Source organism: Euphorbia lathyris, chromosome 3, assembly GCF_963576675.1.
Source record: "Euphorbia lathyris chromosome 3, ddEupLath1.1, whole genome shotgun sequence".
NCBI lineage: Eukaryota > Viridiplantae > Streptophyta > Magnoliopsida > Malpighiales > Euphorbiaceae > Euphorbia > Euphorbia lathyris.
The window spans coordinates 100,218,991-100,235,873 of NC_088912.1; the positions used below are offsets into that span (position 1 = coordinate 100,218,991).

At 35.4% G+C, this 16,883-nt stretch overlaps 1 protein-coding gene across 15 annotated transcripts in view; it reads right to left on the reverse strand.

Annotated features, from left to right (window-relative positions):
* Positions 1-7,921, reverse strand: part of LOC136223978 (uncharacterized) — a 39,983-nt gene extending 32,062 nt beyond the window's left edge. For 10 of the 15 annotated variants that reach the window (XM_066012173.1, XM_066012167.1, XM_066012168.1 and 7 more), the window contains exons 1-6: positions 7,680-7,921; positions 7,466-7,593; positions 4,953-5,042; positions 3,750-3,860; positions 2,405-2,515; positions 515-625 (exon numbers count right to left, since the gene is read on the reverse strand). In XM_066012173.1, the coding sequence (XP_065868245.1) occupies positions 515-625; positions 2,405-2,515; positions 3,750-3,860; positions 4,953-5,042; positions 7,466-7,502 (460 nt within the window). In that variant the 5' untranslated portion in view covers positions 7,503-7,593; positions 7,680-7,921. The remainder of the gene's footprint in view (positions 1-514; positions 626-2,404; positions 2,516-3,749; positions 3,861-4,952; positions 5,043-7,465; positions 7,594-7,679) is intronic. The other 5 variants (XM_066012178.1, XM_066012177.1, XM_066012165.1 and 2 more) reach the window with 4 other exon arrangements.
* Between the last annotated feature and the right edge of the window lie 8,962 nt (positions 7,922-16,883).

Here is a 16,883-nt window from a genome sequence, read left to right on the forward strand (position 1 = left end):
ATTTCGACACATTTGACCTATACATGATTCTATTATCAATGCAGACGCATTATTAAAAGGTGTGTGCTTGCACAATGAGTCACTTTACCTCCGAAACATCAATTTCGACACACTTAACATATACTTTATTCTATTGGCGACGGATACGCATTGTTAGAGGGCAATGTGGTTAAACTATGTACTTCAATTATGTAACTCTGCATTTATTTCAGTACTGTCAGCGAAGGGTAACTTTGCGAAAACTAAAAATAAAGCGGATTAAGGGCCGGATTGGTTCAACTGTGCCGAGGGACCAAAAGAAAGGTTTGACAAATACAGGACCCAGATGAGCTAAAATTGAAGTACATAAACCAAAACGACAAACAATAAGTACAATGCTAAATTTTGACTTTTTACTTCAGTTAACCACCCACTATAAAGCTGAATTTCAAGATTCCATCAAGCTTAAAGTATGATTAATTAAGAGAAAGAAAAGACATAAAAAATCATCCTTGACAAGAAATTAGAAGATTACCAGGAGATTTATGCCGTTCAATCTTTCTATTATTAGTTGGTGTTAGTGTTGGTGTTGGTTCTGGTGCTGGTGGGTCTAATAAACAAGTATCTTGGCGGACCGGGGTAGTACCTAAAAGAAAAATGAAATTCAATTGCATAATCCATCACAAACTACAGCATTTGGATTGAACAGAAACAACCAGGGTAAACTGCATCGATGATCACTAAAATTTAGAGTCGGAGAAATTTGGAGTTTGTTTCACAAAGGTCACATATTATTTCGATAAAGTCATCCCAGCCAATTTGTGTTATAAACACACTGGAAGTTGATGTGGCGCCGAAAAAGGTTGATTGTATAGCAACTAAACGCTATGTCGGAGTATATAATTTTAAACATATTTTGACACATTTGACCTATTCCTGATTCTATTAGCAATGGAGACACATTGTTGACATGTGTGTGGTTAAACTATGTATAAGGGCAAACATTAAACCTCGGCCTTTGCACTTGCACAACGCGTCATTTTAGCTTTAAAACTTCAATTTGGACATATTTGACATATACTTGATTCTATTAGCAATAGAGACACCTTGTTAAAAGGCATGCGGTTAAACTATGAATAAGGGTAAAAGATAAAACTCGGCCTTTGTTCGTGCAGAATGCGTCAATTTAGCTCTAGCACTTCAATTTCGATATATTTGACCTTGACCTGATTCTATTAGCAATGGAGATGCATTGTTAATAGGCATGTGGTTAAACTATGTATAAGGGAAAAACTTAAAACCCGGCCTTTGTACTTACACAGTGCGTCATTTTAACTCCAGAACTGCAATTTCGACACTTACGAGATTCTATTAGCAATGTCGATGCATCGTTAAATGGGATGTGGTTAAACTATGTTTCTGCACTTGCACAATGCATCATATTACCTCGAAAAACTTCAATTTCGACACATTTGACCTATACTGATTCTATTAGCAATGGAGATGCGTTGTTAAAAGGCATGCCATTGAACTATGTATAAGGGTGTCAAAAATTAATATGAAGTGGACCTTTAACTATCAGCTCTACCTTTTAGTTCAATCGGTTCCATGACATGGCATCAGAGCCAGTTTGACCAAGTAGTCTAGGGTCCGATTCGTGGCAGCCCCATTTGTTAATTGCAAGACATGGTAATATGGGCCTGCGTTGTGCACGCTTCAAGCCCAATGGGCATTCGTGTGTGGGGGTGTGTTAGATATTGAAGCGTGTGGGGGTGTGTTAGATATTAATATAAAGTGGATCTTTAACTATATAAGTTGTTAACAAGCGTGTGGTTAGACTATGTATAAGCACAAATTAAAACTCGATCTTTGTACTTGCACAACAATGCATCATTTTAGCTCCACAACTTCAATTTCGACACATTTGACCTATACGTGATTCTATTATCAACGCAGACGCATTATTAAAAGGTGTGTGCTTGCACAATGAGTCACTTTACCTCCGGAACATCAATTTCGACACACTTAACATATACTTTATTCTATTGGCGACGGATACGCATTGTTAGAGGGCAATGTGGTTCAACTATGTACTTCAATTATGTAACTGTGCATTTATTTCACTACTGTCAGCGAAGGGCAACTTAGCGAAAACTCAAATATAGCGAATTAAGGGCCAGATTGGTTCAACTGTGCCGAGGGACCAAAAGAAAGCTTTGACAAATACAGGACCCTGATGAGCTAAAATTGAAGTACATAAACCAAAACGACAAACAATAAGTACAATGCCAAATTTTGACTTTTTACTTCAGTTAACCACACACTATAAAGCTGAATTTCAAGATTCCATCAAGCTTAAAGTATGATTAATTAAGAGAAAGAAAAGACATAAAAAATCATTCTTGACAAGAAATTAGAAGATTACCAGGAGATTTATGCCGTTCAATCTTTCTATTATTAGTTGGTATTGGCGTTGGTGTTGGTTCTGGTGCTGGTGGGTCTAATAAATTAGTATCTTGGCGGACCGGGGTAGTACCTAAAAGAAAAATGAAATCCAATTGCATAATCCATCACAAACTACAGCATTTGGATTGAACAGAAACAACCAGGGTAAACTGCATCGATAATCACTAAAATTTAGAGTCGGAGAAATTTGGAGTTTGTTTCACAAAGGTCACATATTATTTCGATAAAGCCATCCCAGGCAATTTGTGTTATAAACATATCGGAAAGTTGATGTGGCACCGAAAAAGGTTGATTATATAGCAACTAAGCGCTATGTCGGACAACTATATAATTTCATCATATTTCGACACAATTGACGTATTCCTAATTCTATTAGCAATGGAGACACATGTTGACATGTGTGTGGTTAAACTATGTATAAGGGCAAACATTAAAACTCGGCCTTTGTGCTTGCACAACGCGTCATTTTAGCTCTAAAACTTCAATTTGGACATATTTGACAAACTTCAATTTGGTCACATTTGACATGTACTTGATTCTATTACCAATAGAGACGCCTTGTTAAAAGGCACACGGTTTTACTATGCATAAGGGTAAAAGTTAAAACTCAGCCTTTGTACGTGCAGAATGCGTCAATTTAGCTCTAACACTTCAATTTCGACATATGTGACCTTGACTGCTTCTATTAGCAATAGAGATGCATTGTTAATAGGCATGCGGTTAAACTATGTATAAGGGAAAAAGTTAAAACTCGGCCTTTGTACTTACATAATGCGCCATTTTAACTCCAAAACTTCAATTTCAACACGTACAAGATTCTATTAGTAATGTTGACACATGGTTAAATGGGATGTGGTTAAACTATGTCTTTGCACTTGCACAATGCATCATATTACCTCGAGAACTTTAATTTCGACACATTTAGGAAAGAAGATGTGTTGTTAAAAGGCATGCGGTTGAACTATGTATAAGTAAGGGTGTCGGATATTAATATGAAGTAGACCTTTAACTATCAACTTGAGCTTTTAGTTCAACACATTTTACTTATACGTTGTTAACAAGCGTGTGGCTAACTATGTATAAGCACAAATTAAAACTCGGCCTTTGTACTTGCACAACAATGCATCATTTTAGCTCCACAACTTCAATTTCGACACAATTTGACCTATACATGATTCTATTATCAGTTCAGGCGCATTACTAAAAGGCGTGTGCTTGCACAATGAGTCACTTTACCTCAAGTACGATTAATTGAGAGAAAGAAAAGACATAAAATCATCCTTGACAAGAAATTAGAAGATTACCAGGAGATTTATGCCGTTCCTTCTTTCTATTATGAGTTGATGTCGGTGCTGGTGTTGATGTCGGTGCTGGTGGGTCTAAGGACAAAATATCTTCACGGGAAGTAGAAGTACCTAAAATAAAAATGAAATTCATTTGCATAATCAATCACGAACTACAACATTGGGATTGAACAAAAACAGACAGGGTAAATTGCACCAATGATCACTAAAATTTGGAGTTTGTCTCGTAAAGGTCACCTTTGATTTCAATAAGGTCATTCCAGACAATGTCTATATATAAACACACCGGAAAGTTGATGTGGCACCAAAAAGAGATGATTATATGGAAACTAAGCACTATGTCGGATAAGAATATAATTTTTAACATATTCCTAATTCTATTACCAATGCAGACGCGTTGTTGAAAGGTGTGTGCTAAAACTATGTATACGAGAAAAAGTTAAAACTCGGCCTTTGTACTTGCACAACGCGTCATTTTAGCTCTAGAACTTCAATTTCAACTTATTTGACCTATACCTGATTCTATTAGCAATGCATACGCCTTGTTAAAAGGCATGCGATCTGTCAGATATTAATATAAATTGGCCTTCAACTATCCGCTTAAACTTTTAGTTCAAACCATTCCATGATATGGTATCAGAGCCTCTTTGATCAAGTGATCAAGGGTTCGAGTTCTAGCAATCTCATTTGTTGATTAAATTTCAGAACATGATAATATGGGTCTGTGTTGTGCACGTTTCAAGCCGAGTGGGCATTTGCGTGTGGGGTGTGTCCAATATTAATATGAATTGGGCTTTTAACTATCAGCTTAAGCTTTTATTTGAAACCGTTCCATGATATGATTAAAGGCGTGCGGTTAAACTATGTATAAGGGCAAAAGTTAAACCTCAACTTTTGTACTTGCACAATGCGTCATTTTAGCTCAAGAACTTCAATTTATGCAGTTTTTTTGTTAAAATAACAGTAAAACAGTATGTGTAAATTTTATGTTAGGTTTGGGTAAATTTGATCTTGCTCGACAACGTTAGGGGTAAAATTGCACTATTTCATACGTTAGGGGTAAATTTGCATCTTATCTCAACAAAATATAAGGATGCTAAATACTACAATAAAGGTGAATTTCAAGATTCCATCAAGCTTCAAGTATTAATTAAGAGAATGAAAAGAAATAGAAACATTCTTGAGAAGAAATTAGAAGATTACCAGAAGATTTATGTCTATGCTTCTTGCTCTTATGTGTTGGAGCATGAGACGGTGATGGTTCTGGTTCGGGTTCTTCTAAGAACACAATATCTTGGACACAAAAAAAAATGAAATTCAATTGCATAATCATTCACAAATTAGAGCATTGGGATATAAACTGTACCGACGAGCACTGAAATTTTGACTAAAATTTGGAGTTTGGAGTTTGGATCATAAAGGTCACATTTGATTCTAATAGTCATTTCATTCAATTTGTGTATATAAACACACCGGAATATTGATGTGGCACCGAAAAACCGTTGATTATTTGGCAACTAAGGCCTTGTTTGATTAGCCACTTAATGACTTAAATTAAAATATTAAACACTTATTTAATTTAAGTGCGTTTGATAACAATTATTTCTCCACCACTTAAATTAATAAATTAGGTTAAAAAGCACTTATTTTGGTAAGTCAAACTATTTAACTTAACATTTAAGCTAAACATTATCAACTAATATTTTTATAATAATTATATCACTCAATCTTTTCGGCACTTATAATATTCAGCACTTAAAATTCAGTTACTTATTTTTTCAGCACTTAATTTTCAGTTTTATCAAACAGCACCTAAGCCTTATGTCGGACAAGAATGTTACTTTCAACAAATTTTTTGTGGTTTTCAGCCAACCTCATGCTTAGTTGGCATAAAAAGGGCGGCCCGGTGCACTACGCGTCCCTGTTAAGCGAGGGTCCCATCACAAGGGTGTACTTCCCTGCTTAGTTGGCATATAATCAACTTTTTTCTATGCCACAGTGAATTTTTATACACAAATTAGACGGAACATCTTCGAATCAAATGTAAAATTGAACGCCTTTATCGAAAGAAAACCAAGTTCAATGACATTGGTGAAACAGACCCCAAACACAAACCCCCCAAACTTCAATGACCAATGCATTTCACCCGAAACAGAAAACATTAAATCATAGAAAACACAACAAATAAAAACCATTTGCAGAAGCATCAAAACACGGAATGACTTTGAATCATATAATCAACTATGCCACGGTGAATTTTTGTTCGCAAATTAGACGGAACATCTTTGAATCAAATGTAAAATTCAACGATTTTATCGAAAGAAAACAAAGTTCAATGACATTGGTGAAACAGACCCCTAACACAAACCCGAAATTTCAATGACCTGGGCATTTTACCCGAAACAGAAAACATAATCATAGGAAACACAACAAATAAAAACCATTTGCAGAAGCATCAAAACATGGAATGACTTTGAATCATAAAGCCACGGTGGATTTTTATTCACAAATTACACGGAACATCTTCGAATCAAATGTAAAATTCAACAATTTTATTGAAAGAAAACGAAGTTCAATGACCTGGGCATTTTACCCGAAACAGAAAACATAATCATAGGAAACACAACAAATAAAAACCATTTGCAGAAGCATCAAAACATGGAATGACTTTGAATCATAAAGCCACAGTGGATTTTTATTCACAAATTACACGGAACATCTTCGAATCAAATGTAAAATTCAACGATTTTATTGAAAGAAAACGAAGTTCAATAACATTTGCGAAACAGACGCAATCAGCGCAACCCGAAACAGAAAACATTAAATCATAGGAAACACAACAAATAAAAACCATTTGCAGAAGCATCAAAACAGGGAATGACTTTGAATCATAAATCAACTTTTTTCTATGCCACAGTGAATTTCTATTCACAAATTAGACGGAACATCTTCAAATCAAACGTAAAATTCAACGATTTTATCGAAAGAAAACCAAGTTCAATGACATTGGTGAAACAGACCCCAAACTTCAATGACAGATGCATTTTACCCGAAACAGAAAACATAATCATACAAAAAACACAACATATAAAAACCATTTGCTGATGGAATAACTTTGAATCATATAATCAACTTTTTTGTATGCCACAGTGAATTTTCATTCACAAATTAGACGGAACATCTTCGAATCAAATGTAAAATTCAACGATTTTATTAAAACAAAACGAAGTTCAATAACATTTACCAAACAGACCCAATTTGTGCATCTTACCCCAAACAGAAAACATTAAATCATAGGAAACACAATGTTGGATATTTCCGGCAGGTCACCCTTGATGGGACCCAATCCGGTTGGATCCGACCCAATTGAATGACTTTTCATTCTCTATATATATATATATATATATAATGTTCTTTTTCAGGGTTAGTTACCGTAAAACAAAACAGAAAACTCTTACTCTCCTCTCTGTCTCTCGGATTTCTTCCTCGTGATTGCAAATCAGAGTTTCTAATTGGGAACCTGAAACTAATCTTCATAGTTCGTCATTAGATTGATACGATTATGAGGTTAAATTCACATTTTATGATCTTGCGCTTGATTAATTGTGAGTTAATCTCTTAATAATTCATCAACAAAATCCAAACAAGCATCAAAACATGATTTCCCCAATTCATAAAATCAATTGCAGATATTAAACAAATTCATTGTTTCTTACCATCAGAATTATTATCCTGCCGTACAGACATCTCCATCTTTGAAAAATCACCAACAAATATATATAAAGGAAGATAGATCAGAAAAGCTGCTACAATCTCAGAATACCCATTTTATAATCTTCCTTCTCTGCATCAAATGAAATTGGTATCAAATGAAATTGGGATTTTGAACAACATTTTAGAAAAGGGGATTTTGAAAAGAGAGATTCTTACTTGAAAAAGAATGGATTGATTGATCAACTGCTTCCCTGTGCAAAAAATCCAAGAAGAAGAAAGAAAAATGTTCTGACAAGAAACTGAGAAAGAAATGAAAAATTCCAAGTTTGTCGGAATAATTAGGAAAAGGATGAAACTTTTTCAACGAAAAATGAGAGGAAATAAATTAAAAAAGACTTCTTTTTTAGGAAGGGAACAAAAGGGAAGATTGATGTCTATGATTAGAAGAAGATGGAGAATGATTGAGCTGATTGGGATTTTTTATTTTTTGGATTTATTTATTATTTATTAAAGAGGGGGAAGTGCCACGAAAATAACAAGTCAAAAATGAAATTATGAGATGGGCTGGTAGTTGGTACCAAACTAACTAAATATTTATGGAAAATTTATATATAAATTCATTTTTAAAAAAAAACTTAATACATCATTTGTGATACAGATCGGTTTCGTCTGAAGTTTTTAATCGTAAACTAACAAAAATATTTATTCTCTACTTAAACTAGAAGGAGTGAATCCCGAGTTTTATAGGAATATAAAATCCCCATTATTGAAGGTGGAAATCTTAACAAGCTTCTTGAATAAGATTAATATTTGATTGATAAAAAGTTAGGGTTTACAAAGATTGTAAATAGAGAGTGACAGGATTGTAATTAAGGAAGATCAGAAATGGTCTCCATCATAAGAATTTGGTGAAGAAGTATCCTCCAGGCGGGACACGCCCCGCGTGGGTCTTGCTACGCCGCGCGTGGTGAAGTTCCTGAACTTGGTGGCTCACAACGACAGGCTTCATGCGTGGCGCCTCTAGTATTACGCCACGCGTAATTGACCTCCTGAACTTGGTGCGTTTCGTTGATGAGGTTCACGCGTGGCGTCTCTGGTATTATGAACCGCGTAGTTGACCTCCTGGGTAGAACTCGTTCCAGATGCCTGATCTGCGCCCCACGTATGAGGAGACACGCCCCACGTGCATGAGCTCCTGAACTGTCCTCCAGAAATAGGACCCTCCACGCTCCACGCACGAGGAGGCACGCCCCGTGTGCTCTGCTGGTTGCCTTTGTCCTCGTCTTTCACGGTTGGCTCTCCCCGGGTCTCGTGCTTCGCTCTTCCTCCGACTTCCTTCATACGGACCCGATCCCAGAAGGAGATGCCCCGCATCAATTTGTCGCAAAAACTTGATTGGACCTCTGAATTTTCGAAGTGTCTGAACTTATATAAAATGTAATCAATTGATAGCTTGATTCAGGATGTGCGCACAATGGAGGCATTGGTCTTACGAGAGGCTATTTTTTGGTCTGTTGAGTTAAATTACGTAAACGTTCTGTTTGAAACTGATTCTCTCTCAGTAGTTAATAGTATTTCTTCTTCTGGCTCCGATCTCTCGGATTATGGTTCTATTATCTAGGATTGTAAAACTATTTTAGGCATGAGGCATGATTTCAAAGTGTCTTTTATTCCGCGTCTAGCGAATAAGGGTGTCCATATCGTTGCACGACATGCCATTTCCAATGCTAGGGAGTTTATTGTTTTTGTTGTTCCGCTCTGATTGCAGGACACTATTTGTTCCGATTTGATTTCTTGATTAATTGATTCTCTTTTCCTTAAAAAAAAAAAAAAAAACTAATTATTTCATCTTATTTCATTTCATCAATCAAATATAGAAATAATTAATTCTAAACAATACTTCTTCTACTCTATCATATTCTATTCAATGGTAATACATATATTATATGAACGAAACAAACACTTAAACGTATTAAAAAGAAGGAAAAATTACACAGAAATTCATCTTTTAAAAACTATTTACAACTATATCAAGTCATTATGTCAAACTAGTAAAATCAGTATTTTTAATATATTTTAAGGATTAGAATTTTAAAATGAGAAGTCTAGAATATATTTTATAGGGTTTACGATTTATGAATTGGAGTTAGAATTATTAAATTATGGTGTAAAATTATAATATATAGAAAAAAATAACATATTAAGAATTAAGTTTAGTGATATTTATATACAATTCATCATTATTTATTATAATTATAACTATTTATACCTAATTTATTATAATTTATAATTTAATATTATTTATATTCATCATTATTTATTATAATTATAAGTATTTATATATAATTTATAATTTAGTATTATTTATATATAATTCATCATTATTTAAATAATATATTGATATATAATTTATCATTATTTATTATAATTATTTATATATAATGTATTATTATTTATTATAACTTTTATATAATTCATCATTATTTATTATAATTATAATTACTTATATATAATTTATTATTTTTTATTTTTTTATAATTATAATGTTGGATATAATATATCATTGGTAAATATTATGCTTACTTTATTTTATACAAAGTAATCATTTATCATTATATATATATATATATATATATATATATATATATATATATATAATTTATCATTATTTATATATAAAAGGTTTAAATCACTTTTTAGCATTTGATCTATTTAAAATTGTGCACTTGACTCCTGATCTATTATTTGGTCATATTTGACGCCTAACCTATCAAATTAGATAAAATCCAACCCATATTGAATAAAAAATTAACTGTGTTGGAAAATTAACGGTAGTAACCAATACAAAAACGACACATGACACATAAATAAAATTAATTTTCAACTAGAGATGGCAACGTAACTATTTTACACAGTAAAAAAATCTTAAAAACTTTTTCTAGTGTTTCGATAGAGTGAAAATTAATTTTATTTATATGTTATGTGTCATTTTTGCATTGGTTACTGCCGTTAATTTTCCAACACATTTAATTTTTTATTCAATATGGGTTGAATTTTATCTAATTTGATAGGTCAGGGACCAAATATGACCAAATAATAGGTCAGGGGCCTAATGCATAAATTTTGGATAGGTCAGCGGCCAAAAAGTGCTTTAAGCCTATATAAAATATATCATTATATATATAATTTATTATAATTATAATTATTTGGTACAGTTAATTTAAGTTTAGTTCAGTTCAGTAACATTCAGTTCAGTTAATTTAATTTTAGTAAAAAAAATAGGACCTCAGTTGTAATTTTGTACTTAATAATTATTATGATATTCATGTATTTAACCCTAAAAAAAGAAAGTTTTAAGCTTTTTCCATATATTGTCTCTTTCATTATTATCAGAGTAAATTACATCAAAAGTATCTGAATTATACTCTAATTCACACTTTGGTACCTAAATTACATTTTGTCATAAAAATATACCCTAAGTAAGGGTGACCGGACAATTTAATACGTTTACCAGGTCACTAACTAGTCAACACAAATTTGACCATTTTTAATAATGATTTGGACCCACCATACTCTCTCTATCTCTATCTATTAATACAGGACATGCATATATCATCGGAAATGCATATAAATACAGGACATGCCCGATTCAACGGTAAAGAAGCAGCTCCACCCTCTCCGTCCATAATTTATTTGTCCAATAAAACAGAAATTGATGAGTTGAAAAAAGGGAAAAAATCTGAAAATTGAAAACAAACAAAGTAATCTAATCGGCAGCAATCGGATAACCGGGAGTGAAGATATAGAGAAGGGGATTTATGATTTAAGCTGCAAAAAACAGGAAGGTGCAAAATGGCATAAATTGGAAGTATGGAAGGAGATAGATAGAATTGAAGAGTGAGGAGGAGGGAGAACGTAAGAGAGAGGAGATGGAGTGGGTCAAATTCTAAAAAAGAGTCAAATAAATTATAAAATTCAAAGTGACTTGTTGGTGCCTGTTAAAACTATTAAATTGTTCGGTCATCCATAATTCAAGTATTTTTTTGTGATTTTTATCAAAAAAAAAAAGAAAGTTTTTTTTGTGACAAAATGTAATTTAGGTACCAAAGTGTGAATTGAAGGTACTTTTGTAATTTACTCATTATTATCACATCAATTTTCCTTTCTTTGTTGGGCTTTTTGGGCCTATATGTATATCTAGCCATAAGAACTTGGACCGTTTGGAAAAATGAGCTTGGATCCTGCTTCATCAATATTGGGCTAATTCTTGGCCCATTAGGTTGAGCAGAAGTCTATTCGGTTTTCGAATCGTAATACTTAGTTACATTAAATATTTAAAAATATCCAATGCTAAAAAAAATTCTAATTATATCACTAATTTAAAACTGTCAAAATTTATTAATTTTCTTTTTTTTTTTTAATTAATAATTAAATTTGACAAAACTAGAAATAAAAGTATGAAATTCTTATACATTTTAAAGAAAAAAAAAAGTCTTTTGCTCCATAGCGTCGAAAGTACGGGTTCACGTTAAATAGATCCATCCACCAACCACCGAGATGCGAAAGAAAAGCCGAGCTGGCTGGCATAAACAACACTTTTTCAATTATGATACGAAGTCTTGATCCAGGAAAATCCAGATTTAGGTTTTGTTGTCGAACGATAACTAGTACCGGCCAGATAGAGACCCCCGCCTCGTCCGATCAAGTTGCTCTTCTATTTGCCCTTGAAGCGTAGCGAGAATTTTCCTTGGTTAACATCTTACCACTTAATCCTGTCCCCTCTATCTAAGCTGGGAAAAGGGCAGCCATAGTGAGTTGAATCGGAAGGGAGAAGCTGGCTGCCTCTTCCTCTTTGCCATCGTGGGACTCGTCTATGATCCAGAGATCATAGTGATTTGAGCACTCGTGAAGTCGTTCTTCCTTAACTCGAGCTAGCTTAATAGAATAGATATTATAAACCTTTTGCATGAAAGAAAACATGAGGTTTCATACTCGGACTGGTAGGTGTGGACCATGTTAGGCTAACGACAGATGCCTCATTGATTAATTCAATGAGAGTGACATCTGACCGAAGCGTGCTTTCCGCGTACCATCGAACCAGGGACAACCATGACTCAACCGCGAGATCTTCAAGTCATTCGTGAGAAATATTTTAGTCAAATTAGAATGAAAGAATTTGTTGAGTTTTCCCTTCTTACATGAAATGATAAAATACAGATATAAAAATTAAGATTAAAGTAAAATATAATTCAAACTTGACATTTGATGTAATTTTCTCCTATATAGATATCACAATTGTACTTCATAAATTACACACTCATGCTATCAAATTAATTTACAATTTGATCTATTTACAGAAATAAAAAATTTATCCGCAACTAGTATCGATTAATTTTTATATATTGATCTTCATCACAGTAACAGTTGCATATGCAAAAAAAAAAAAGTTTTTAATATTAAAATTGATTAAAAAAAGGGTAAATTAAAAAAAAACTATGTGGTTTCACTTTTTTTTGTGGTTTTTTTCTTTTCAAATACATGATTGTGGTTTATTCCTGATAACTCGGGGAAAAATCCTTGATCGGAGCACTTCCCTGTGAGGCGCCGTTGGGAAAGGCCGGGGACACTCCGATGCCAAAGTCAGTAAGGAAGATCAAGAGAGCAAACTGAATTGACAAAGAGTAAGTGAATGTGTGTACCTTGATAGCCTAGGGATGTAGGCTATATATAGCTAAGAAGTCGTAACCTTCAGCAACTAGAAGGTCTCCATTAATGTTCCATTAATGGCGGTTACTGGTTACCTTTAAGCTGGCGGTTACTGGTTACCTTTAAGCTGGCGGTTACTGGTTACCTTTAACCTGGCAGTTAGCTAATTGATAGCTCATTAATGGTCTTTATGGCCGAGTCGGCGGTTAGCCGTTACTGTGATGAATCAGGTGAAAGAGAAGATTCGCCTCATAGGTTCGCCAGCGGATCTCACTGAGCTGAACCGTGGAGATCCGCCATCCCGTTCTTCTTGCGGTGTTCTCAAGGTGAATATCCTTTTTGGTCCTTGGGATAATATTCTGTCAGTAAGATGAATATCCCTTTTCGTATTCTTTGATCCGTCAAGGCGTATGTACGCTCTCCTTGAGAGCTATGGCGGGTCTCCGCTACTCGCTCTCATCGGGCGTATCTTGTTATGGCGTATCTCGCCATGGTCCACGTGGCGTGGCATAATGCTAGAGACTCATTCCTTTTCCTCATTATTTGCATATTCTCCCCTGCATTAATTATCATTAATTCTACATTAATCATATATAAATATCTCTTTTAGAGGGAATAATGGTTTGCCATTATTTCTATTAATTTTCCCTTATTCCTTATTCAAGAATAATTTGGGTTGTTATCAGAAGCCCCCCCTTAAAGGTATAAAAAGCTCTTTAGGGCTGTCTAAATGGTGCTATATTGGAGGAAAGTGGACCCGCCCTAGATGGGGGATCATATATGGAAATGATGCGCCTTTTGGGGCTTCCTTATGCGGGATCTTATGAACAAGATCCGCCCTATGTGGGATCATATATGGATATGATACGCTTTTAGGGGTTTTGCTTCTTCATGGATAGGTGGCCAACCGTATCCATTGTTAGCCTCTAGGGGCTTCTTGAGAGTTATATTTCCTTTAGAAAGGAATAACCTGCCCTTTATGGGACCATTTATTCCTACCGCATAGGATTATGATTCGCCTTAGGGACTTCTTTTGTTCAGTTCTGCCATATTGAGGAGAATGACCCGCCCTTAGGGATCAGTAAGAATGATCAGCCATTTAGGGACTTTTTGTGCATTTTGTGGAAGCGAGACTTTGTTATTTCTACGATGAAGACGCAGATTCATTACTTTGATGAAAACGAGACTTCATTAATTGGATGAAGACGAGGCTTCATTGATTGGATGAAGACGAGGCTTCATTAATTGGATATGAAGACGAGGCTTCATTAATTGGAGATGAAGACGAGGCTTCATTAATTGGAGATGAAGACGAGGCTTCATTATTTGGATATGAAGACGAGGCTTCATTAATTGGATGATGAAGACGAGGCTTCATTATTTGGAGATGAAGACGAGGCTTCATTATTTGGAGATGAAGACGAGGCTTCATTGATTGGATGAAGACGAGGCTTCATGAATTGGATGAAGACGAGGCTTCATTAATTGGATATGAAGACGAGGCTTCATTAATTGGAGATGAAGACGAGGCTTCATTATTTGGAGATGAAGACGAGGCTTCATTACTTGGAGATGAAGACGAGGCTTCATTATTTGGAGATGAACCCTTTGCTTTCCAGAACTATTTTTACTAATGCATTATATCTTTTAGCAAGTAATTTTCTAGAATCTGGTTTAGGATTTCTCCGATTGTTTAGGGTAGGTGGCCAGCCGTACCCCAATGTGTGAACCTTTGTGAAGGTTTAGAAGCTGTTCTATTCCTTCTAGAGGAAGTAAAGCTGCCCAGGGGATTAACTTGCTACCTATCTTTGAGGTGAAGTGATCCGCCCGTAGGACTTGTGAACCCTTCTTTGGGAAGGGAGTGAGAGAGTGTAAAGTCCTTGCGTCCAAGGAATGTTTTAACTCTTTCTCGAATGGTGATCATCTAAAGAGGGATCCGCCCATGAGAGTGTTCTCCTATCTTTGAGGAGAAAGTTGAGGGTGTAATGATCTCATGTTTGAGACGATTTTAACCCGCTTTTGATGGTGGTCAATCCTTTTCCTGTCTTTGAGGAGAGAGTTGAGCTCATTTCAAAGCTCCTGAGGGTCTGTGCTTCTTATCTTTATGGAAAGGGGATCCGCCCGTGATGGGATCAATTGTCCTATCTTTGAGGTAATTGATCCACCTGTGGAACTTATGATTCGCCAGCCACTGGGCGTATATCAGCATTAAAAGCTAGGCAAATGAATATAAGAAGTATGGCGAGAAAGAATAAATTATAAAATGTAGGATACTATAACAGTTTAATGCACATATAAGAATATGTAAAAATACTGATTTTTAGGCCCATGGTTTCGCCTTTTCCGAGCAACTAAAATCGCATCCTCAATGATGTTTAACTTATGAATAATCACATCTGGGCTTACTCCTGTGGGGATCTCATTCTCCTATGTAAATATGCTTTCAGACTCAATGAGAACTTTTTTAACATCCTCTTTGATCTCAAGTTTTAATCCTTTGGTGATCCGCACCCGCTTTCCATCAGCAATAAGGAGCGTTTCTGTGTCGCCCAAAGCTGTAGTGACAAGTTAATATTTCTCACCTTCGTCCTCTTTGGATTGTGGGCGGATTGATAGTGACGCCGAGTATAAGTCTCTTTAGCCACCTTTTGGTTCCCGCTAATCATTACTCCTCCTTTGCTGGTGGGAATGTACATTGTCAGACGACGGATGGAAATTAGGGCTGCAACCTCTGGCCCTTGGTCTGGATAGTGTGACCCGTCACTCCAATGATGTCAACAATGGTTGTTTCTATTTGAATCAGATCAACCTTTAGTTTGGCGAATGCACCTATGGTGATGACATTGCGAGAACTGCCCGTGTCTTTACTTGCTTTATTTTATCTCCCATCCTTGAATCGCCATTGCTACTACCAATGCATCTGCATGTGGAGAGATTACCGGACCTGTTTCTGCAAAAGGAGCAATGGAGGGATGTTTTATCCAGAGCGGATATTTTTGCTTTTTCCACGGGTGGCTGATACACTGGTCCATCTGCTATGACATTAATGACACTTTTGAATTTATTTTTGGGATCTGTCTTCTGCTTGTCATCTTGTTATTTGTTATTCTGGACAAAGCTATCTAGTTTGCCAGCTCCCAGCAAGCTTCAGTGTGGTGGCCAACCAATGTGGTGGCCAACCTGTAGTACGCTTTGGCGTTTCTTCCAACGGTTACATGCTCCCCTCCTTTGGGTTCGGGATATGTAATGTCCCGCTTATATTGAATCTTTTCTTTTATATTGTGGCAAGTTGGAAGCTTTAAACATTCTGTCCGCTTCGTACCCTAGGATCCGTGCTGTGAATGGCGAATTCATGTTAACTTGATGGCGTACCTTTCTGCATTATTCTCTTGTCTATATAGAGCGGCATGCACTCGCCTTTCAATCTCATCATTCGTGTGTTCAATGTTGAATCATGATGGTGAAGCCGGTTCTTGATCTTGATCTCGATCATGTTGAGGTTATGCTTGGAGATATGGTTTAACGCGGATGGATGTTGTCACAACCGTGGGAGCCATTTTATCTAACTTCTGATATCTTGTCTCCGCATCCTTCAACATTTTCCTAACATAATAGATGGAGAACTGCTGAGCTTCTTCTTCTTAAATAACCACGGTGCACATATCTTTATCCATGATAGATTGATACAAATGCAGGTCTCCCCTTTAGATTGGT